This window comes from Balaenoptera acutorostrata, chromosome 13, assembly GCF_949987535.1.
Source record: "Balaenoptera acutorostrata chromosome 13, mBalAcu1.1, whole genome shotgun sequence".
NCBI classification, from domain to species: Eukaryota; Metazoa; Chordata; class Mammalia; order Artiodactyla; family Balaenopteridae; genus Balaenoptera; species Balaenoptera acutorostrata.
The window spans coordinates 60,099,032-60,124,912 of NC_080076.1; the positions used below are offsets into that span (position 1 = coordinate 60,099,032).

The 25,881-nt window shown below is 41.0% G+C and overlaps 1 protein-coding gene across 1 annotated transcript in view; it reads right to left on the bottom strand.

The window, feature by feature from the left end:
• The window catches only part of L3MBTL4 (L3MBTL histone methyl-lysine binding protein 4), a 308,033-nt gene that overhangs the window by 63,311 nt on the left and 218,841 nt on the right, over positions 1 to 25,881 (bottom strand). Inside the window, exon 15 of the mRNA XM_028162388.2 lies at positions 22,453 to 22,523. Within this exon, the coding sequence (XP_028018189.2) occupies positions 22,453 to 22,523 (71 nt within the window). The remainder of the gene's footprint in view (positions 1 to 22,452; positions 22,524 to 25,881) is intronic.

Below are 25,881 nucleotides of genomic sequence, written 5' to 3' on the forward strand. Positions count from 1 at the left end.
CACGGTCTCGTGGGCACGTCAACAACATGCGTTCAGGGCAGATAAACTCAGTATTATTCGAGAAGGGACCGCAAGACGACCCAAGTCATGCGAATGGAGGCGCAAAGTCTAACTGACCGGGTCAGTTAAGCTCTGTCCTCCACACGTTGCTCGCCTGCTGATGCTCTGACAGGGGGCTGGCGAACGCACGCCTCATTCCCCACGTTGTTCCCCTGCCTCAGGGACAGAGGCTCCCAGGGCTCTGGTGGGTTTGCCCCATTCCGAGCCCCAGCATCTTTCCTACCAAGGACCCTGGAAACTCCCTCTTTACAGCACAGCACGTCTCAGCGTGGGAAGTCACGGGCTGAGACCCCTGACTCTCTCTGATCTCGGCAAGGGGACCGCCACACGCCGTCACTGTCTGCAGCCTCCACGAGGCCTGCTGGGCTCACAGTAGGAGGCAGAGCAGGGAGGAGGCCCAGGGTGGGGACTCGGCAGTAAGATGGGTTCGAGCCCCGGCTCTATCACCTTTAGCTGTAGGGCCAAGGATACAGGGACCTGGCTTCCTCTCATCTGTAAGGCAGGGTACCCCAACATAGGATGAAGACTATTACATCGATAACGCCGACACACGACTTAGCACGGACAGCGCCCAACACGTCAGCTCATGGAAACACCCAGCAGGCATCCTTCTCTCCTCCCCTTGCCCTCTGCCCCGCCCTTCCCTTAAGTCCAGTTCACTTCCTCCCCTTCAGCTGTGGGCCCCTGTCACTTCCTCAGAGACGCCCTCCCTGACCTTCTGGCGCCCTCTTCCCTGGACCTCGACTGTCAGAGGCTCTCGCTGGGCCGGGAGCTCGAGACGACTAAGCCCAGCTCTGCTCTCGTCCACGGCGGCCGCCCCAGGCCTGGAATGATGCTGGGCGTGAAAAAAGAATGTGCTGAATGACCACGGGAGAAAGGAACGACTCTGGCACCAGGGAAACGGCTCTGCGGAGGGACTTCGAGGGCCCCGCAGGGTTAGGGAGGCGGCACCAGGTGGGTGGCTCGGCCGCCTTCCCCTCCGGCAGCTCGGCTTTTGTCTGCTTACTTCTGGGTTACCCCGGACTCCACTGGAAAGCACTAAAATACAGTTTAGAAGCTGCTTGTTTTCAAAGCTCCTTCCTAGGACTTACACCTTCTGCCTCAGGAATCTGTGAGACAATGTGACCGGAGACTTCCATGCTGTCTTTTATTGAAGAGGCAACTCACACTGAACACCTGTCATGTGTTCATCACCCCAAGACACACAGGAGGAGGCCCACTTCACCTCCTGCGGCTTCTCCAAGGAATTCTCTAGAGGTGTTCAAAGAGGTTTTAACCTTCAGTACAACGGAGCCCTCAAAGAAAATTTCTGACATTTTGGCATTTGTTCTGAGATGAATTTCTCCTGATTTAATGACACCTGGTATTCTGTTCACATCACCCACACCTAATGCTTTTAAGTCACTGGGCTCACAAGGTGCTGAGCACTGGTTACAGGTGCCATGACCACCAAGACCACGCGTGAGCAGGTATATCTGAAAGGAAGGTTTCTTTGAGAGCGTGCTCAAGATGCAGAATTTGGTGTGTGTGGGGAGGTTGATTTAGAAAGATTTTTCAGAAAACATTTTTAATTTTGCGGCTACACAGTGAAACAACACTCAAACAAGGATTCCTTTGAAACTTATTATTCCCCAACCCCTACGCTCACAGAAGTGAAAAAAAATCTTCTGATGTAAACATCATGAAGAGACAAACACCGCCCACCCCTGCAATTTAGCCAAATGCAACCCATCATCTGACAGATGTCCCAGGGAACGGGGCCTGATGCCAAGGAAACAGTTAGTGACCCAGATTCTCAGCCCCTCAGGGAAGGGTTTTCCACGAAATTTCAGGGCACCTGTGTGGAACATGGATGATTAAACTTTACTCTCAGCCTCCTCTCTGTATGCAGCAACCTCTTCTTTTTTATATAAACTAATATCCACTGTGAATGTGACTGCTTCTCCAAGGGGCTGGAAGGCACTTGTCTGAAGGTGCACCACCAGTAAGGGTTGAGGAGACCTCGGGTTTTAGGACAGCAGTGGTTTCCTCTAGCCTGTGATAAAGCGAGGCTTTGGGTAGATACGTCCACATGTCTTTCAAATAAAAAGGATTTGGGCTGTAAAATTCATTAATGGTACGACAGCAATTCTGTCATCTCCAGAGAGAAATTTCTGGCCAAGCAGAAAGGCATTCTTCTTAAGAAAAGAAAGACTGTCATTAAACAGAATAAGAATGTCAGAGACGCTGAAACGGCTTTTGACTTCAGACTTCAAGGCCAATCTGTCCAACAGAAAGTAAAATCCCCAAAGTTTTTGCAGAAGAAGTCTGCTTTTGTGTTTAAAGGAGAATTTAGCAATGGTCAGAGAGGAAGCAAAAGTCACACAGTGTCTAGGGCACACCTACCACTGGGGTCCAGTCGAGAGGGTAAATCTAAGGAGTTATGAATCCACTCTGATGAATTTAGAGAGAAATGTTTGAGTACTGGTCATACCTTCAAAAATACAGTGCTTTATTTTTAATGCCCTTTCATGTTAATTCCCCTTTTGATCCACTCAACTACCGCTTTGAGTAGAGAAATGGTCTTCCACCTGACAGGCCAGGAAACGAAGGCTCACAGTGTCAAAGGCTTATTAGCTCATTGGGCAGCAAGTTGGTGGCTGGGCTCAAAGTCAGGTCCCCCCACCCTCCTGCCAGGACCCTCCGCTAAGCCACAGTCATGAGGACAGCCTGCTGCAGGGCAAGAGCTTCGGAACTTCCAGGAAGATCTACGCTCTGCCTCTGTCCTTCAGCAGCGTGTGACCCTGGACAGGCTACTCAACCTGCTCTCCATCACCTCAACAGGAAACGGTGACCTATTAGAGGGTCTTTTAGAGGGAAAACGAACAGGAATCTGCTTTATAACTTGGGAAGTGCTGGATGAATACGTTATTATCACCGTTACCATAATAGCCAGCATATTAAGGAAACAGCTATTATTTGATGCTACTGCTAAGAAATGTTTTTAAAAAGAGTGTCTTTTCAAAGTTATAGAATAAAAACTAGGCAAAGTATGTTAATAAAAATCCACCACCACTGGGGAAAAGCATTTTTTTTAAAGCCTCATCTTTCTAAAGGCAAAATAAAAGAAAAAAAAGGTCATCAGAGTAACTACATCTAGAATAACTCAGGAATCTTATCTTTTTTTTTTTTAGTTTAGGTTCTAGTTTCCTTAAATACTTGTTATTTTATTATTTATTTTATGATTATTTTATAATCTGATTTTCTACACATCAAAACCATTAAAGGCACTCAAAATTCGAAGGAAAATGGCATCATCTAAAATTAATTCAAAAAGGAAAACGAATCAATGAAGAAAAGCAAGAAAACAGTGAATGAGGGCGAACCATGTAAGTAACAGAAGAAACTGTTGTCTTTGCTAATGAAGTCTATGACATAAGTGATATGCGACGTACCCTCACAAGGCAACAGTAACTATGGCAACAAGAAGAGATGCAATGCACTCAGAGTGACTCAACCAAATACCTAATTGACACACTAAACATATTTCAGGTATATTTTCATATGGTACTGAAGTATTTTTTACCCTTACTTATGCAAAATTACTCACTTTAATAGCCACACCCCTTTAACTTACAAAAAGATTTAAGTTTTCTTGTACCATCAGCATGACTTTTACAAAAACAACCCAAGGGTACTGTGGTCAGCAACAACACTCGTCTTCTACTTGGCGGTGATGATTTTCAGGTCTGAAGAATTTCAGTTCAGAAATCTAACATGATGACTGTCTGATGATATAGCTTAGAATCATTTATATATATTCAAGACATCAAATTCTGATTCTCTCTCTATCTAGACATAAGGTGCTTGGCATTACTATTTGAAGTCCTCTCTCTCTGCAATAATGGAATGTCACAATAGCAGTGCTGTCTGGGTAGAGAAACCCAGGACAATGTTTGGGTAAAGGCCTTTTAAGAAAAGGAACTCCACTGTCTCATTCCCTCAGCTGCTCTGGCATCTCGAACCTTCTCTCCTGTCTAACCATTCTGCATACCCTTTAGAACAAGACCTGAGCTCTTCTTCATTGACTATCCTTATGGGGTGTAAATCCCAAGTTTACAAAACGTTTTCTCATAAAATGGGCGCATTCTCTCCAACGAGACTGTGCAGTAGGGCAGTTTTTTTTTCAAGTTTTTGGACCTCTCATGAAGGCAGAAATGTGTGTCACACCGTCCAGCTAATGGAAAGACACGGAGGCTTTCTCTGTTTGATCCTGGAAATACTTGAGAGGTAAAGGTGCTTCGCTGTAGTCTGGGGATATTTCCCTTTAGCACTGGAATTACAGACAAGGAAGACCAGCCTGGCAACACCCTGGGCCGAGTGATGAATAAAGGAGAGAAACGGTTGGCTTTGGGGGTGTCCACTCCCCACAGACACCCACACAATTCTCACATGTTCACAGACTCTGAGAAGGGAGGTGCCCACACCCCTGAAATCTGACACTGGGAAGAAGATGATGTCATTAGAATTCCCTATCATCCGGCCTGGGAGGATGGGTGGAGAATCTAAGAATCTAGGGCTCCTGTGCTGGCCCAGGAGAAGGGAGTGCTGTGCAGGGCTGGAACACGAAGCTGTAATTCTGGTCCAGGAAAAACCTCTGCTTCTCTGCTTGTCCCTGGGGTGTCTGCTCTGGACAGTGAGGAAGCGGAGGGCCCTCAGCTTAGTGACTTGTGTCCGATCACCGTCCCAGGACACTGTGCCTGCAGGCGGGCAGCTTGGACAGGTGAAGCTGCACTCTAATATAAGCAGAGCCAGCAGAGGAGGTGTCAGAGGCAGATTCCAGTGCCGGAGGGTTATTTCTGGAGTCCTCTGAGGCAGCTTACGGCGTAGCTGCCCACACGGCACCAGAAGCGGTGCCGTGGGATTTGGTTTCCAGAGTTGTCAGCCCCTCAAGCCTCAAAACTAAAAATAAGTATCTACTTATTAAAGCAGATTTATTTTTACTAGACATTTTGACTCTTGCGCTGTAACTTTTTCCACGTTTGAATTTTCTAAATATTTTGTCAATAATGCTTATAATTCTTATCCATAAACTACAAACTATGCTTTGATTCCACCAAGGAAACTGGCTTTCTCATTTTCCTGTTTTTCTGGAACGTGACAGCAAAAGAGTTTGCTCTGAAAATAAGGATAAAGGGAATTTTAGGAAAGGTAATATAGAATATATTAAAAATCAAACGAAAAGGAAAAAGCTCATGATATCCCTGAAAGGAGGCTAGAGGCACCCAGGCCCCATGCTCAGTTCCAAGAATTTTCCTCCTGCTCTGAGCCTTACTGGCTGTACCAAGACGGCTTCCGGCAGGCCTGTGAGTGTGTTTCAGAGCATCTGGCAGGGAAACAAAACTAATTACTCAAATCTCAGCACCTCTAAATCTCTGTCCCAACACTCCTAATCTCAGCTAGCCTCTAACTCGGGATACAGTTCTCTGTTATTTGTCATTTTAAGCAATGTAAAGCTGATAACTCTCCTTTTTAACGAGAAACCTGTTACATTCCATTCTGTCTTGGAAGCTCTTATAATTAATATTTTGACTGACACCTGAAGAAAGCAGCAGAGTGCCTGCAGGAGGGTCTGATCAAGAGGAGGTGCAGTACCTACTCTCCATAAGAACCAGGGCATCGTTTATGTCGTGTCGCAGCGCTACAGATGCTATGCTGTCTCACAGCGCTACAGATGCTATGTTGTCTTACAGCGCTACAGATGCTATGCTGTCTCACAGCACTACAGATGCTATGCTGTCTCACAGTGCTACAGATGCTATGCTGTCTCACAGCGCTACAGATGCTATGTTGTCTTACAGCGCTACAGATGCTATGCTGTCTCACAGCGCTACAGATGCTATGCTGTCTCACAGTGCTACAGATGCTATGCTGTCTTACAGCGCTACAGATGCTATGCTGTCTTACAGCGCTACAGATGCTATGCTGTCTTACAGCGCTACAGATGCTATGCTGTCTCACAGCGCTACAGATGCTATGCTGTCTTACAGCGCTACAGATGCTATGCTGTCTTACAGCGCTACAGATGCTATGTTGTCTTACAGCGCTACAGATGCTATGCTATGTTGTCTTACAGCACTACAGATGCTATGCTGTCTTACAGCGCTACAGATACAATGCTATGTTGTCTTACAGCGCTACAGATGCTATGCTGTCTTACAGCGCTACAGATGCTACGCTGTCTCATAGCACTACAGATGCTATGTTGTCTTACAGCACTACAGATGCTATGCTGTCTTACAGCACTACAGATGCTATGCTGTCTCATAGCACTACAGATGCTATGTTGTCTTACAGAACTACAGATGCTATGCTATGTTGTCTTACAGCACTACAGATGCTATGCTGTCTTACAGCGCTACAGATGCTATGCTATGTTGTCTTACAGCACTACAGATGCTATGCTGTCTTACAGCGCTACAGATGCTATGCTGTCTCATAGCACTACAGATGCTATGTTGTCTTACAGCACTACAGATGCTATGCTGTCTTACAGCACTACAGATGCTATGCTGTCTCATAGCACTACAGATGCTATGTTGTCTTACAGCACTACAGATGCTATGCTGTCTTACAGCGCTACAGATGCTATGCTGTCTCATAGCACTACAGATGCTATGTTGTCTTACAGCACTACAGATGCTATGCTGTCTTACAGCACTACAGATGCTATGCTGTCTCATAGCACTACAGATGCTATGTTGTCTTACAGCACTACAGATGCTATGCTGTCTTACAGCGCTACAGATGCTATGCTGTCTCACAGCACTACAGATGCTATGCTGTCTCACAGCACTACAGATGCTATGCTGTCTCACAGCACTACAGATGCTATGCTGTCTCACAGCGCTACAGATGCTATGCTGTCTCACAGTGCTACAGATGCTATGCTGTCTTACAGCGCTACAGATGCTATGATAGCTGTTGAAATTTTTCTAGACTAAAGTTGAGAATATTCATTATGTGCTCTTACTAGGCCACCAGCTTCCTTTCACTTGTCAGAATATCCTCCTCGAGTTAACTGTGGGTACCAAACTTCTGCCCTTAGAATCGTCTTTTAACCCAGTGCAAATAATTCTCTTCTTCTTCCCAAGAACTCCAGTTTGTCCCATCCCACCGTATGGATCACATTACCGCAGCAAATATTAGTGTTGTTACAAAGATAATAAGTACTTACAATCAGCTTTTTGTAAAATAATTAATGCTTTCTTTTTAGGGCAGTTTTAGGTTTACAGAAACATTGAGCAGATAGTACAGAGGGTTCCCATACACCCCCCAGCCCCTAATCTCCCCAACAGTTTCCCCTATTGTTAATATCTTACATTAGTGGGGTACATTTCTTACAGTTGATATACCAATATTGATTCATTATTATTACAAACTGGACTCTACAGTTTACATTAGAATTCAGCTTTGTGTAACAGAGTTTTAGGGGTTGTGACTAATGTATAATGCTGTGCATATATCATTATGATGAATAAGTTTCATACAGAATAGTTTTACTTCCCTAAAACTCCCATGCTCCATTTAGCCACCCCTCCTTGCTTTCCCCAACCCCAAACTCCTAACAACCACTGATCTTTTTTGCTTTTTCTATAGTTCTGCCTTTTATAGAATAGCATATACTTGGAATCATCCAGTATGTAGCCCTTTCAGACTGGCTTCTTTCAAGGAGTGAAATGCAATTAAGGTTCCTCCATGTCTTTTTGGAGCTCATTTCTTTTTATCGCTGAATAATATTCCATTGTATGGATGTACTAGAGTTTGTTTATCCAGTAATCTATTGAAAGACGTCTTGGTTATTTCCAATATTTAGCAATTATGAATAAAGCTTCTATAAACATTTGTGTGGACATAAGTTTTACACTAATTTGGGTAAATACCTAGAAGCAGAATTGCTGGATCATTTGGTCAGACTGTGGTTAGCTTTGTAAGAAACGGCCAGACTCTTCCAAAGTGGCCAAACCATTTGCATTCCCACCAGCAATGAATAAGAGTTCCTGTTGCTCCACATCCTCACCAGTTTTTTTGGATTTTAGCCATTCTAATAGGTGTGCAGTGGTATCACACTGTTGTTTCAATTTGCGGTTCCCTCATAAATATGATGTTGAGACTTTCTTCATAAGCTTATTTGCCATGTGTCTTCTGAGGTGTCTGTTCAGATCTTTGCTCTTTAAAAATTGGGTTGTTTTCTTATTGTTGAATTTTAACAGTTCTTTGTATATTTTGGACACAAGTCTCATATCAGATAAGTGTTTTGCAAATGTTTTCTCCCAGTCTGTGGCTTGTCTTTTAATTTGCTAACAGTTATCTGTCACAGAAAAGATTTTAGTTTTATTTTTAATAAATTTAATTATTTTATTTATTTATTTTTGGCTGCATTGGGTCTTCATTGCTGCATGTGGGCTTTCTCTAGTTGCGGTGAGCAGGGGCTACTGTTCGTTCTGGTGTGCAGGCGTCTCATTGCGGTGGCTTCTCTTGTTGTGGAGCATGGGCTCTAGGCGCATGGGCTTCAGTAGTTGTGGCACATGGGCTCAGTAGTTGTGGCTCACGGGCTCAGTAGTCATGGCTCGCAGGCTCTAGAGCACATGCTCAGTAGTTGTGGCACACAGGCTTAGTTGCTCCGTGGCATGTGGGATCTTCCCAGACCAGGGCTCCAACCTGTGTTCCCTGCACTGGCAGGCGTATTCTTAACCACTGCACCACGAGGGAAGCCCTGATTTTAGTTTTAATACAGTCCAACTTATCAAGTTTCTCTTTCATGGGTCATGCTTTTGGTGTTGTATTTAAAAATTCATTTAAAACACAAGGTCATCCAGATTTTCTCCTACGTTGTCTTCTGGAATCTTTATAGTGCTGTGTTTTATGTATAGGTCTCTGACCCATTTTGAGTTTATTCCATTTTCAATTTGTTAAATTTATTCTTTCTTTTTTGTCTTCTCCCTCTTTTTCTCCTTTCTCTGATTTTAATTGAGCATTTTTTATGATTTGATTTCCTCTCCTCTTTAGCATATCAATTATACTTCCTTTTACATTTTTATGGTGGTTGCACTGGAGTTTGCCATATGTATTTACAACTTCTTCAATCCTCTTTCCAATAACACCACATATAATGCTTCATGAGCAGCAACAAGCACCTTGTGACGGAGTATTCCCAAATCTTCCATCCCGTCCCTATAATATTGCTGTCAACCGTTTCACCTACGCGTAAGCTGTAATCATCCAATACATTGTTATTATTATTTTGAAAAGCACTTGAACAAACTGTCGTCTACTAGAGCAATTAAGAATATGAAAAACAGGAGATTTTATCTTACCTCCACTTTGTTCCTTCTCTAATGCTCTTTCTTTATACAGGTCTGAGTTTCCTACCTACATAATTTACTTTCTCTCCAAAGAACTTCTTTTAACTTTTCTTGCAAGGCAGGTCTACTGGTGACAAATTCCCTCACTTTTTGTCTGTCTGAGAAAGTCTTCATTCCTCCCTCACTTTTGAAGGATAATTTCATGGTGAACAGAATTGTTGGTTGCGGTGTTTTCTTTCAATACTTAATGTTTCACTCCACTCTCTTTTTGCTTGGATGGTTTCTGAAGAAAGTCCAATGTAATTCTTATCATTGCCCCTCTATAGGTAGGGTGTTTTTTTCTTTGCCTTCTTTCAAGATCTTTTCTGTCTTTGACTTTATTCATAGTTTGAATATGATATACTAGGTGTAGAATTTTGGGTATTTTTCCTACTTAGTGTTTTTTGTGCTTCCTGGATCTGTGCTTTGGTGTCTGTCACTAATTGTGGAAAATTCTCAGCCATTATTATGTCAAATATTTCTTCTGCTCCTTTTTATCTTTATTCTGGTACTCCCATTACATATATGCTACACCCTTTGCAATTGCCTCACCGTTCTTGGATATTCTGAAGCATCTTTTTAATTCCTTTTCTCTTTGTTTTTCGTTTTGAGAAGTTCTATTCACCTGTTTTCAAGCTTGCTGATCCTTTCTTTGGTCTTATCAAATCTGCTGATGAGCCTATCAAAGCCATTCTTCATTTCTCCTACAGTATTTTTGATTTCTAGCATTTCCTGCTGATTCTTTTTTAGAGTTCCCATTCTCTGCTTATAGTACCCAGCTATTCTTGCCTAGTTCTTACCATACATATCATAGTTATATAATTATATAACTACATCATAGATTCCAGTCTGATTATTCCAAAATATCTGCCATATCTGAGACTGGTTCTGATGCTTGCTTTATCTCTTTAGTCTGTGTGTTTTGTGTTGTTTTGTTTTGCCTCTTAGCATGCTTTGTAATTTTTGGTTGAAAGCCAGGCATGACGTATCAGATAATAGGAACTTAGGTAAAAGATCTCTGGTGTGAGATTTTATGTTAATACAGCTGGGAATTAGGCTGTGTTTGATCTACCTATAGGTGTCAGAGGCTTCAATTTCTTCTAGTGTCCTTTTTCCTTTCCCTGTTGTCTGGGTTTCCATAGAAACTCCTTCTTAAACGGAGTCTGTGTCTTACAGTTCTCTGTTGTAATATAAAGTTATTATAATGAAGCCCTATTAATGTCAAGGTATGTGGGGGGAAGTATTCTAGAGTCTTGTGATTAAAACCACTTTTTTAATGGGCTTGAGTACCTGGACTGTGGCCTTTAAAAGAGCTTCTTGGCTTTTGTTTCCTTCTCTGATGTGAGACATATGGCTAGACGGGATTGGAGTTGTCTAATTGCCTTTCCTCAAGGACCTATAAGCCACTGGTAAAGTAGTTTCCCTTGAGGGCAGGACCTCAATTCTCTGATGGATCTAAGAAGAGTAGTTGATATTCAGTTTGTTCAGCTTTTTTCTTGTTGTGAAGTTGGAAGTGATAACTTACAAACTCTTTATAGGTCAGAGCTGAAGCCAACAATCTGCTTTTTCAGTGTGATCATTCCCATGGACGATGTCAGTAAGGAGGCTTTACAGAGTCATTTCTGTCTTCAGTTCCCTGTGACAGCAAGTCCTTAGGGCATGAACCCCAAGAAGGCCCTTACAATTCAGTATGCATATAGCTCATAGTATAAGTAGGTCATTTTACTAAATAATATAATACATAGTGTGATCACTGATCATTTTCTATGTTTCTATTTATCCTTTACCACATAAACTGAAAATGGCAGAATATGTTTTCACCAAATTTCAAGGAGATATTAGTAATAGACTCTAACCTACTGAAGGAATCATGTAGTGAGCATGAGATTCATTGTTGGGGATCATGGGGCACTTCCAAGAGCTGGGCAATCATCACCTGTGGAACTGCTACTGGGGTCAGTGCCTGTCTGAGGAGTCACACCACACAGAGTAAGACAGATGCCTTGGACAGACAAACACTAATTTCAAACATGAGTCTCAAGGAAAAACAAGCAAACAAACCACAAAGCTCCAAACCAAAAACCCAGAGCAGATACAGGGACCAACTTGCCAATAAACTCCTTCTCTCACAGGCAACTCCCATGCATGCTCCACGGTGAGCAGCAACAATTTATTCATTCAGTGGTGGTTAAAGATCTTTAAAGCATGCACAGAAACAACAACTTCTGTGCTTACCACAAAACTGGTAGCACTAACTCCAGCCCTTTGCACAGACTTGCAGCCTAATCCTGTTAATTAAAAATTCCTGGTAAACAGAAGCACAGAGGCTGCCCAGAAGGCTTTTAATGTGTGTGTAAAAAACCAGTGAGTTTTGTAAATCTGAGTAGAGTACTAAGTGAAATGAAAAGATGTCCAAGAATATTTGTGCCTTTTTAACCTATGCAGGAGGCCCGCAAGTTGTGGCTTCCTGATATACTGCTTAAGCCTTTCTTGTCTTCATTCTTTGGTTCCCCAGTTGTGGTTTTTCTTCTTCCCAGTAGTTTGATGATATTTATCTGATTGCTCTTATTTTCCTCAGTCGCTCTTGACTCTGACTTTCTGGTGATACCTCAGCACTGACTTTCTTCCACTGGGTTCGGATTCCTCTAGAACAAGGCAGCACCCACAGTTCTGTGCATGAAGACAGTCTTGGACACACATACGTAATATCACCGATGACAGAGCTTTTACATTTCAAGTATACAATAGAATTTCCTATATGAAGATTGTATTCAAATGAGTATGAAAAAAGATGGATTGTTTTTTTTTTTAAACTTTTTTTTGGGTTTATTTATTTAGTTATTTAGTTATTATTTATGGCTGTGTTGGGTCTTCGTTTCTGTGCGAGGGCTTTCTCTAGTTGCGGCAAGTGGGGGCCACTCTTCATTGCGGTGTGTGGGCCTCTCATTATCGCGGCCTCTCTTGTTGCGGAGCACAGGCTCCAGACGCGCAGGCTCAGTAATTGTGGCTCACGGGCCTAGTTGCTCCATGGCATGTGGGATCTTCCCGGACCAGGGCTCGAACCCGTGTCCCCTGCATTGGCAGGCAGATTCTCAACCACTGCGCCACCAGGGAAGCCCCTGTTTTTTAAATGATATTGAAATAATTCAGAAAAACAACAATAATCTGGTATATTACCTTAATCCTCATCAAAACCAATTCAATGCAGAGTACAGATTTAAATGTTAAAAATAAGAGGCCATAGCTTTCCTAACATAATACATGAGTAAACAGTTGTATGACTTTGATGTTGAAATAAGAATGAAATAAAAGCTATAAACCATGAAAGAAAACCCCCAATAAATTAGATGACATGAAAACTTATTTTTAGTTAAGAAATGAAAAGAAAAAGTATACAAGGTGGGAGCACGTACAAAAATTACTGGTAAGATATGTAACAGAGTGAATTGGCATCCATAATAAATTAAGCCAACTTCAAATCTATAGTAACAACATAAGCAATTAAAAAAATGGGGGGAGGGTGGGAGGGAGGGAGATGCAAGAGGGAAGAGATATGGGGACATATGTATATGTAAAACTGATTCACTTTGTTATAAAGCAGAAACTAACACACCATTGTAAGGCAATTATACTTCAATAAAGATGTTTAAAAAAAAAAAAGGACAAAGGACAGGATAAGCAATTAACAAAAAACATGACTGACATGGAAAAATAAGAAACTTCATTATTACAGAAAAATGCTTAAAAGTATGATATTTTTCTTCTATCAATTGGTAAGGTAAAAGAGGTGAAATAGTCATTGTTTGCAAGGTTAGAGTGAAGTAATTACTCTCACACATTATTAAGAGTGTATAGCTACAGACACTTAAAAGCCAGGCTGAAATAAAACTCATAATTTATAATGTGTGTACTTTTTGATCAAATAATTTCACATTCAGATATTAATCCTATACAAATACTCCCACAAATGCCCACATATGATGGTACAAGAATTTACCATGTCTTTGTTTTAAATGTAAAGACTGAAAATAATAAAAATGTTCATGAATGAGCATTTGATTAAATACATTATGGTAGAATCACCCAGTGAAATTCTTTGTGACCATTAAGCAAAGATATGGTAGGAATTCCACTCCAAATTATGATGGAATAGCTTTAGTAGAACAACTTTCCTACAAAGAATGACAAGGAAAGCAAGCCTACAGGTGATTCAGATACTGATATTATAGGGCACAGAATTAATAACTGCAACTGATGTGTTTAAGAAGTTAGAGGGCAAAAGAGAGAATTTTACTAAATAACTAAAATTATTTTAAAAATAATGTATATGGAAATTCCAGAACTGAAATATATAGAGAGTTAATTAAAAGTTCATTGGATGGGTGTAATAGCAGTTCGGAGGCAGCTGAAGATAGCATTAGTGATTTTGAAGAAAGTTCAGTAAAAAAAAAATCCAAGCTGAAGCACATAGTTTAAAAAGGAAGGAAATACAGAAAATAGCATAGCACCCATATGAACAAGAAAAAGTCTAAAATGTGTAGATAGAGTCTCAAAAAGGAGAAGGGAGAGAATGGAGCATAAGCAACATTTGAAGAGATAATGGTTAAGAAATTTTTCAAAGTAATGGGAGACATATACTCACAGACTTAAGAAGCACTATGAATCCCCAAAAGACAGAGAGAGAAGTACACTTCATAATAAAACTGCTGAAAATCAAAGACAACAGAAACATCTTATAAGCAGCCAGACAAACTAAGATATGCTCTAAGACACACTTCCCTCAAAGGAGACATACTGAAGCTACAGCAGACTTCTAGAGGGAAACCATGGGGGTCAGAAGACAATGGTATGTTATCTATAAAGCCTAAAAAAAAAATCAACTATCAATGCAAAATTACATAACCAGCAAAAATATTATTCAAAAGTTTAGGCAAAACAAAAACATTTCTGGACAAGAAAAACTTACTTTTTAAAAAACATAGCTAGAAGACACGCTAAAAGGAATGCAAGAGAGTTTTTCAGACAGAGGAAAAATGATCCTACACAAAGATGTGTATTTTACTAGCTAGACCGTCTACTAAAAATATTAAAAGTGCATAACCAACAAGCTAATATAGGAAAAATGGTATAATAAAATAAATTCTTGGTTAATAAAAAATAAAGCAAGAAGTACAGTAAGTCCCCTACATATGAGCCTTCCAGTTGCGAACTTTCAAAGATGCAAACATGCGTTCGCACGTCCAGTCACGTAAGTTAGTTCACGTGTCTGGCGTACATTGTCATGTGCATGCATCCTCTACAAGTGGTTGTGCTTCTGTGTACTTTACTGTACAGTACTGTATAGAGTACAGTAGTACAGTATCTTTTTTTCAAGCCCAGGATGTCTGGAAGCAAGCATAAAAGCAGTGGTGATGTAGCTGGTACTGCTAAGAAGCTCCAAGTGAGAACAATGGAGACAAAAGTGACAATAATTGAGAGAGTGGAGCAAGGCGAAAAGACGGAGGACGTTGTTCATTCTTATAACATTCAACCATCAGCAGGATTCTGAAGAACAAGGACAAGATCATGGAACATGTGAATTCTGCTGTGCTGATAATATCGAAGAAGCGTGGAAAAGTGATGGAGGAGATGGAGAAACGTCTCAGTGTGTGGATGCAGGATCAGCATCAGCGCTGAGTCCTGCTCAGCTTAATGCTGATTCAAGAGAAAGCTAAAAGCCTTCATGAAGACTTGAAGAAGAAACACGGTGAAGAATCAGAGGGCGCATCTTTTAATGCCAGCCATGGCTGGTTTCATCGGTCCAAGGCTAGAACCAACCTTCACAATGTAAAAGTAAGTGGTGAGGCAGCGAGTGTAGATATGGTAGCTGCCCAGGAACTTCCTGAAACGCTTCAAGAAACTACTGAAGAAGGTGCATATTTATCTGAGCAGGTTTTTAACGTGGATGAGACAGGACTGTTTTGGAAGAGGATGCCAGACGGAAGTTACATCAGTAAGGAGGGAAAGTTGATGCCAGGCTATAAAGCAGCAAAGGATAGGCTAACTCTGTTGTTTGGTGGCAATCCTTCCTGCGATACGAAGCTGAACTCTCTCTTATTTATCATTCAGAGAACCCAAGAGCCCTTAAAAACATAGCCAGGGGCTCTCTTCCCGTTGTGTGGAAGACTAACCCCAAAGCCTGGGTTACATAGGCCATTTTCCAGGACTGGTTTTTCCACCACTTTATCCCGAAGGTAGAGAAATACTGCTTGGAGAAGGACGTCCCATTCAACATTCTTTGGTCACTTGACAATGCTCTGGGCCACCCCCATTCATGGACGACTTTGATCCCAACGTCAAAGTAGTGCATCTGCCATTGAATACTACGTCGCTCATCCAACCTATGGACCAGTGAGTTATAGAGACTTTCAAGCAATATTATTTACGTCACACTTTTTGTCAGGCAGTAAAGGCGAGTGACGAATCAGGGACAACCTTGCAACAATTTTGGAAGGACTGTAACATCTACAGGCCAAAAAAACATTGACTTTGCTTGGCGTGAGGTTATGGCTGTCACCATGAAAGGGGTTTGGAAGAAACTTTGCCTGCAGTTTGTTCATGATTTCTGTGTATTTGAGAAAGTGGATGAGGAGTCCAAAGAGGTCTTCAGCTACTTAGTGACCCTCAGTGAGAAGCTGGAGCGAGATCAACAAGAGGACGACTTCACTGAACTCCTTGCCGTGCAACACGAAGCGCTTACGGAATTGGAGGCCCAGAGAAAGGAGGAACAGGAAGAAGAAGTAACTGAAGAACTGAAGAGATTCACGATGCAGGAAATGGCAAGGGGATTTTCTTTATTTGAGGAGGCACTGTTAGTTTTTGAGGCACAAGACCCGAATGTAGAATGGTACACGAAGGTTGCAGCAGCCGTTCAGAATGCAATCCAGTGCTACCATGTCATCTATGATGAGAAAAAAAGAGCTACTACCCAGACGTCACTGGATCATTTTTTCAAGAGGGTAGATAGAATTGAATCCAGCAAGGAACCAGAACCTGTGCCATCAACATCAGGCGTGAGTGAAATTGCAGCTTGCCCTCTGTCTCCTATTGCCGACGATCTGATACTTCAGCTCTACCATCTCCCACCTCCTCTCCCTCCTCCAGTCAGTAACTCTTCTTGCCTGTTCACTCGATGCCAGCCCCTGTATGCCAGCTGTTGTACTGTACTACCGTACTTTTCAAGGTATTGTACTGTAAGATTAAAAACATTTTCTTTATTTTTTATATTTGTTTTTTTATGTATTGTTTGTGTGAAAAGTATTATAAACCTACTACAGTATAATACCATTATATAACTGATTGTGTTAGTTGGGCACCTAGGCTAACTTTGTTGGGCTTATGAACAAATCGGACTTATGAATGTGCTCTCAGAACGGAACTTGTTTGTACGTAGGGGACTTACTGTATAAAAATTAAATATAAAATATAAAAAAGCAAAAAAATATATAAAATATAAAAAAGCAAGAACACAAAACTGTTGAGAAAGATAAAAAACAATCATTAAAATGATGGCTATAAACCCAACTTAACAGCAGTAACATTACAAATGTATTAAATACTCTAATAAAAAGACTACTATCATCAGACTGAATGTCAAAGTAAATATCACACGCCACTTACAAGAGATACACTGAAGCACAGGACAGTGTTGGTCACTTGATTTATGATGAACAGTAGGGGAAAGGAAGGGTTTTTAAAAAAATTAATGATGCTGGGTCAACTGAATATTCACATAAATAGTAAATCTTGATGCCTATGCTTTATCAGGTATAAAAAATAATGTCCAGGTGCACTGTAGATATAAATGTGAAAGAAAAACAATGATTCTAGAACAAAGAATAACAGAACACAGTAATGACCGTGCAACAGGCAAATGTTTTAAACATGACACTGAAGTGCCAACCACAATAGAAAGGACTGATGGACGGTATCGAAATGTGGAATTTCTATTCCTCACAAGGCACCACTGAGAGTGAAAGGCAGATCACAGGCTGGAGAAGAAATCTGCAACACATCTATCCAACAACGGACTCATGTACAAATACAAAGAACTACTGCATTTCAATAAGAACAATACAACCTAAAAGATGTATTTCACAAAAGAGAATGTTCAAATAGCCAACAAACATGAAAATGTGTTCAAGTTCATTAGGCTTCAGGGAAATGTGAAATTAGAAGCATAATTAAATAATACCGCAGACCCAAAAGAATGGCTAAAATTAAAGTGACTGACAAAAACTAACTGCCGGCAGGGATGGCAGGGATGGCGAGTACTTGCAATTTCCACGCTGTGCTGCGAGGAACGTACTGGGACAACCGATTTGTAAAAATATTTGACACCAGCTCCTGAAGGTGAACTTATACAAACCCAGTTACCCAGGAGGACCATTATTAGGTATGTGCCCTACGGAAATGCATACACATATCCACCAAATCACATACGAGAATGTTCCTAGTGGTACCATTGGTAAGAGAGCAAAACTGAAAACAACCAGCACTAAAATAAATAAATTGTGGTTATCACCATAAAATTGAACAACATGCAGTAATGAGTATACACAAACCATGATTTGGATGGATCTTACAAACATCATGCTAGCAAAAGTCAGACATGAAAGAGCACATACTGTGTGATTACATTTATAAAACGTTCAAAATCAGGAAAAAGTAACTGATAGTGACAGAAATCAGAAGTGTGACCATGGCAGGAGGTGGTAACTGCATGGAATAAGGTGAGCTTCCATCAGCTTCTTTTCTTGACCCAAGATTAAGTGGATGTGATCTCTTGTGGACGTGGGTACAATTTTTACTTAGGAAAAAAAAAAAAAGAACCTAGCAGATGTATGTGCACTGACTTAGGAAGACAGTCATGATGCATCAGCAAGTGTAAATAAAGATCACCAAATACACTATGATTCTATACTGGTAAAGAAAACAACAAGGTGAATTGTTACATCTAAAATAAATCTATGAAGGATTTATTAACAATGTTTATCTCATATTGTTTGCTTTGTGAAATTTCGGGGTTTTTAAAAAAGTGAACATTCGTTACACATTTGGGGCCAAAAATAATCAATAGTAAGAAACCCCCCCAGTTTCCCAGCTGAACACTCCACAAGACCAAAGCTGCCCCTAGGGTGGGACAGCATGGTGGCCCTGCAGGACGTCTGCCTGTGGTCCAGTAGTGAGGTTCGGGCGGGTGCTCTGGTCCAGGGGTCTCTGAGGGGCAGGGGGGCAGATCGCGTGGGTGAGCAGGTCTCTTGGACTCAAGGAAACGCGCTTTCATAGCCTCACTCAAACTTGTTTTCAGAGGAGCAGATTTAACGCAGTTCTTAGCGGAACAGTCCAGAGCAGAGGGAAAAACCTGACAGGCCACTGCGCAGAAGCCAATTCCATTCCAGAGAAGGGACATGTTTGGAGTCGCTCTGTGCTCATGCCTTATTTACTTAGCAAAGGGCACAAAGGCTAATTACCACCTGCCACATCTCAGGTGTAACACCCAATAAGCTTCCCTGCAAACCTTCAGATGAGTTAAGACAGACTCCTATTTACTTCTGTTAATTTTATTACCAAACATCCTTCAAGACAATCATGCTTTCCTCAACCAATTTACATCATTATAAACTAAATGTTTCTATCATCTGATCTAATTCTTTGGAAAAGGAAAAATGTTGAATCTCTAAGAAGTATTCTGGAAAATAATGATGGCCTTTAAAATACTTTCCATTATATCTGCCAAGCATATCAACTGTGAATAAAATGATTTAGAAAATGAAGATGTTTCCGAGTAAATATTGAAAACATGCCAAAGATATGAAGAGGAGAAGCTATATGTGCTCGTGTACACATGTGCAGACAATCTCTAAAACTCAAAGGTATACTATCTTCCCTCACGGGAGAAATGAGGAACAGATTTTAACTCATTTTCGTTAAAAAAAAAACAAAAAGGAAAAGAATTCCTAATGAATTAAAGAATGTGTTTATTCAAATCTATGGCCAGACCGAAGAAACAAAAAACAAAGGTAAGGATTTAGAAATTATACTCAGATTTATAGGCTTACAGAAAATAACAGGGAAATATTAATCACTTAGTGTCACGGTAGCAACATATTTATTCTCATTATTTTGTCTCATCCAGGTTAGAACCAGAGAAAATGAGCTTAATTATAATAACAAGGGTTAGATCAATATGAGGAAGAACCACTTTGGGTGACAAAAGGCTAGACAGAGAGCAGGTGCTAAATAAATCCTGCTCGGATGGACCCCTGAAGGCATCTTCTCAACAAGAAGCACAGTGGCCCTGGCAGCACGCGCTCTGCCCCAGGCAGGGGCTCCTTGTCATTAATGTCCCGGGTCTGTGAACACAGGCCTTCTCTGGGAGGAAATCAAATGTTTAAATTAATAAGCATGGTAAATGCACTAATAAATAAACACATGTGGTTATGAACGTTTTATAAACTACACAGAAAAGCACAGGTGCTTACTAAACAAGATGGATTTCATCTTTCACATTATGCAGTTGCATTTTGCTAGGGATATTTTCTATATTTATAAGGATGACCCTCATTAGTATTTTACTATGTGAACTACTAAACTGACTGTGTATTTGTTTTAACAGGAACGTATACATAATTACGCTGTGGAGATACTTTCAAAAGTGTCAAAATATGAATTGAGACACTGACGTTTTTTTAGGGCTCTTCATGCAGTTCCAAACATGTTGTTTACAGAATGAAGGCTGGTAAAATGGATTAGAACATTTGTATAGAGCAGCTTCCAAAATATCAGTTATTTATTTCATTTTATTTAAAGAGATGTTCCTATCTAGTTTATTATGTAGAAATTCTTCTGGCTAGGGAGACACATATAGATGCACAATCCAAACAGAGTAACTTAACTTCCCTCCCTTTTCTGAGGAAAAGATTCCTCCCCGCTTTGTGGATGAGATAAAATCAAGTGTTCTTCCAGTTATGAGAGGGGCTTGGCCCTGCCTGAGATCAGCCCACAGAATCCACAGCCCTTATGGACCCTCCTACACTGGTGGTGGGAATGTAAATTGGTGCAGCCACTGTGGAAAACAGTATAGAGGGTTCTCAAAAAACTAAAAATAGAACTACCATATGACCCAGTAATTCCACACCTCAGTATATATTAGAAAAAAATAAAAACACTAATTCAAAAAGATATATGCACCCCAATGTTCACAGCAGCATTATTTACTATAGCCAAGATATGGAAGCAACCTAAGTGTCCATCAACAGATGAATGGATAAAGAAGATGTGGTGTATATACACAACGGAATATTACTCAGCCATAAAAAAAGAACACAGTTTTGCCATTTGCAGCAACATGGATGGACTTGGAAGGCATTATGCTAAGTGAAATAAGTCAGACAGAGAAAGACAAATGTCGTATGATATCACTTATATGTGGAATCTAAAAAATACAATGAACTAGTGAATATAACAAAAAAGAAGCAGACTCACAGATACAGAGAACAAGCTAGTGGTTACCAGTGGGGGGAGGGGCAATATAGGGATGCGCAGTAAGAGGTACAAACTATTAGATATAAAATAAGCTACAAGTATATATTGTACAACACGGGAAATATAGTCAATATTTTATAATAACTATAAATGGAGTGTAACCTTTAAAAATTGTGAATCACTATATTCTACCCTGGTAACTTATATAATATTGTACAGCAACTATACTTCAATTAAAAAAAAAAAGAGGGGCTTCCTTGGTGGCGCAGTGGTTGGGAGTCTGCCTGCCAATGCAGGGGACACGGGTTTGAGCCCTGGTCTGGGAGGATCCCACATGCCGCGGAGCAACTGGGCCCGTGAGCCACAATTACTGAGCCTGCGCGTCTGGAGCCTGTGCTCCGCAACAAGAGAGGCCGCGATAGTGAGAGGCCCGCGCACCGCGATGAAGAGTGGCCCCCACTTGCCGCAACTAGAGAAAGCCCTCGCACAGAAACGAAGACCCAACGCAGTCATAAATAAATATAAATAAATAAATAAAATTTTAAAAAAGAAAAAAAAATCAGCTGCAAGAGTATATATTAAAAAAAAAAAGGATGCTGTAACCCTTAAAAAAAAAAAAAAAGAAAAGAAGTCACAGCTCTTTTGTTCAATGACTGCAAAGCACACTCCTTTTCTCTTAAGAAAAGTCGAATGGGTAATTGTATTGGAGAAGAAGTGCAATGCAACCAAATTGTACTAACTTGAACTTTTAGCCAAATCAGGAGAAAACTCACTAATTTTCTTTTCCTCTAGAAGATAAACAGATCTCCTACCACGTTCTGGAAGATACAAACATGTAGAACTACACTGCTGAAGACATAAAAACACAACTTACCAACATTTTTATCTGATCAAAGAAAAATCATTGCACCAAATTAACACCCAAGAGGAAATTTATTCCTTAGCTTGCTATAGTATAACCTCAAAATTATACATGACATTCTGTGTATACGGAGCCTTAATTGCAAAGAAACATAATTAAGTGAAAACATGCAATTCTTTCCCCTATACTCTAATAATCCCTTAGCTTTTAACACTTAAAGTTTGCCATAACCTTCTCGCCTGTCTTGCTGACGAATTACATTCTGCAGTCCCCCAACTTATAAGAACGCAAGGAGACACTTCTGGTTTCCCTCTATGCCCTGTGCAGATGGCAGAGAGAGATTCCACCACTGAGACGTGCTATTTCTACAGGTTTAGATTTGTCTTGTCATCAGTGAGGACCACAGAGCAGATTATAGAGTCTTTCACTTTTAAAATGAGGAAATGAAGGTCAGAGCAGTGAAGCAGGGTTGGGATGAGAGGAGAGCACAAGTGTCTGGGCCCCTGGCAGGTTCCTTCCCCCATTCCTTCCTGGAATGATAACACCAACCAAACACACAAACAAGACATTCTTCCCAACAAAAAGCAGAGTCTGCATTTTTGCTAGTGTTTTTGTTTTTACCTCTGAAGAGAATATCCAAGTCAATATCTTCTTTTCCTTTGATTTTCAAACACTTTGCCTGCTGTACAAGTCTGGGCAAAGAACAGAAATAAAACCTAGATTCATTATCCTGTGAGGTAGGGATAAATCATGACAGCAGCACAAATTTAAATAGAAATCACAGGGTAAACAATAGTGAATTAGCAGGTATTTTTGCTGCACAGAGCCTTGTTAGAATTTTTCTTCAATTTAAGATTTAAAAATACACTTCTATTCAGAAACTGTAAGTTTGAAACCTGAAACTTGAAAGCTCCCAACCCCCCCGTTCTATTATAGCAAAAAGTTTCTAAAACTCTCTGGAGAATAACCTCTTCAGATTCTGAGGAGGCGCTATTAGGGATGGTAGGTGATGGTGTGGTAGGTGGTAAATAATAATTGCTACTGATGATTTCTGTGCTTATTTTAATCAGAAGATTATAGACATTGTGCTCAAACAACTGTACAAAGTAATTTAGTTACAATGTTGAATGTCAGAGAATTAATTAACTTTTAAAATTCTCCAGAATACAGTGAGGACTAATTCTGTAACTCTTTCATCACAGAACTTCATTAAAACTTGAGGCTCATAGTTTGTAATGAATACAGAAGTTTCTAAAATGAAACTTTTCCGGTGTTGCTAATTACCTAGTAATTAATTTTAGGTAGACAGAACTTGAGATGGCTCATTAATTTATCTGCAGTATTTAAGATTTTAATGAAAATGATAATACCTTGCTTGGCAAATATATTTTCTGATTGCACTCGGATAACTGCTCTCTCATTTTATCTTCACTGACAAGCTGTTACGGTAGGCATGCCAGTACTGTTTCAGTTTTTGTTTTAGATGAGGAACAGTTACTAAAATCTTACATAGAAACCTAAGTGACTGGTACATAATTGGAGGCAATTTTATCTGTATGTTCCAAAAACGTGGATGTCATGATAAAAACACATTCTATTCATCAGATACTTTTTAACCATGAAGAGTTTTTTAATCAAAAAAGCAATTAACTGAGAAAGAATTTCTGTTGAAATCCCACCTTTGGACCTTAAAAGAAGGTCCTACACAGCCATTGTGGTGCACACCAGCCTCAGGTAGTTAATCTCCTGTGGTGCAAGCAGAGACCAGTCCACACAAAACCTGGGTCTGTGTCTTAGGCCCTGTGCCCTGGGTTTGAGGCCCAGCGTGAGCAATTAAATTCTAGAAGCCTCAGCTTCCCAACCTGCAAAACCAAGACGGTACTTGCCTTACAGGGTTTGCTTGGAACAATCAGTGAAACAATATGTTATAACATAGTCTACAAACTCTTATGCATCATGGTCATGCATAAAAATATATGGAATATTTTTATTAATTCCATATGTTTAATTATATATATAATATATACTATAAAATTATTTATATATCTCATCAAGATTTATCTACATTCTTGTAGGAAAGAACATTAATGGTGGAAAGAGGGCTTAGCCCTAAGCAGCGAGCCTCTGGGGGAGAAAGCTGGTCAACACGGGATGTCAGAGGCACATGTGCACAGTAAAGTCATTTTGCAAAGGATAAGTTGGAAAAGAAAAGAACAATTTCAGCTCTGCTTACGTCTTTTTGGCAAATAGGTATTTTCCCCAAAACTTTACAAATTGTATGAAACTTGAGTTGATTTTCAAACCATCTGAAAGCATCCCTCTGCAAATACATGCTGATGAAGATGGCAGTTCTATCTTAGAAAATTAAAAAAAAAAAAAAAAGCCAGTATGCCTTACATAACTTTGACGAGGATTTTATAAAGCAATTTAAAAATAAATCAAATAAATTTACTGAGTGGCTTTTTAAATAAAATGCAAGGTGCTGCAATCAATCACAGATATATTTAGGAATAGTTCTTGCTTTCAAAATTATTACATCACCAGGGAGATACACCAAGTCAAACGCTGTAAACCAGCGCTCCCCAACCTTTTTGGCACCAGGGACCAGTTTCATGGAAGACAATTTTTCCAAGGACTGCGGCGGGGGTGGGGGGTGGAGAAGGAGGCGGGGCTGGGGATGGTTCAGGCAGTAATGCGAGTGACAGGGAGTGATGGGCAGCAGCAGAGGAAGCTTCACCGGCTCCCCTGCTGCTCACCTCCTGCCGTGCGGCCTGGTTCCTAACAGGCCTCGGATGGCTACTGGTCCTTGGCCCGGGGGTTGGGGACCCCTGCTATAAACTGTTCAGATTCAGTTACATCTCCTGAGTGAGGCAGGTGCCTGCCAAGGACTCCCAGGTTCTTCATTTCATTTAACCTCATTTCATTCTCACAAAAACTCTGTAAGGTAGGTGCAAGAGGCTAGGAATCAAGAAACTGAGGCTCAGAAATATTAAACCACTTGCCCACCTTGGGGGCACAGTGAGTCAGTGGTGGAGCCAGAGTGCAAACTCAACAGACTCCAAATCCAGGCTTCCTTCTATCCTACGCATCATCTTGCAGGAACGGAGGGTTTCCTGAGTGTCTGCAGACGGCCTGGAGCTGGAGATGTTGACACAGGTAGGGGAGAGAATGGGAAGGACAGTAGTGTTCCCGGGGGCTGGAGGGAGCGTGCAGCTCTGTGCAGGTTGGTCGGGAGGAGGCTGGGGATGCAGCCGGGTCTGTCCTGAAAGGATGGGGACATGGGTGACCGATGGGGCCACGAAGGTCTAGGGAATGAGGGTGGGAGGAAAGCAGGAGCGGCACAGACCAAGCATGAGCAAAACGGAAGGGAGAGCATTTGGGGACACGAATAAGCCAGTCAACTGATGGGGCTGAAGCATCTGCACTGTGCGAGGAAAGGAAGGACCAGAGGTGGGGCTAAAGGAATTGGCTAGAGCAGAGCTGGGGAAGCCTGGCACACTGCTCTCAAGCACTTGGGCTTTATCTTGACGGCAGTGAAAGAAGCCACCGCAGCACTGGCCTTGGGAGAATCTACTGCACATGGTCAGAAATGTCTGGAGGTGATCAGGCCAGTCATGTGCTGAAGATTAATATTTCTTTGTATTTTAGCTGAAAAGGTAATACCACTAAAATCTCAGCTCTGATCATTTCACCAATTCTTCTTAAAGCCCAGCCTCCACCTTCTATGTAGTCATAATAGCTAAACAACCTTCAAAACCTTTTGTTAATAGAATCACTGTTGCTGCAGCAAGTGTCAAGCTACCTGTCTGTCTGTCTGTGATTCATTTTAGAGGAGTGCACGTGACCATCAGTGCTTGTGTTGGAGAGACATGCCCCTGCCATCCCGTTGTTTTTACTATCTTTACTATCTGTTGGTCTTTACTATCTGTTGTTTTTCCAAATGACTTGCCTTTTCCTTAGGATTTCGCTACTTCCTTGAAAAAAGGAGCTGCATGTTCGCTGACCCTCCTTCTATGCTTCCACTGCTTTTAATGAGGCAAATCAGTGGCT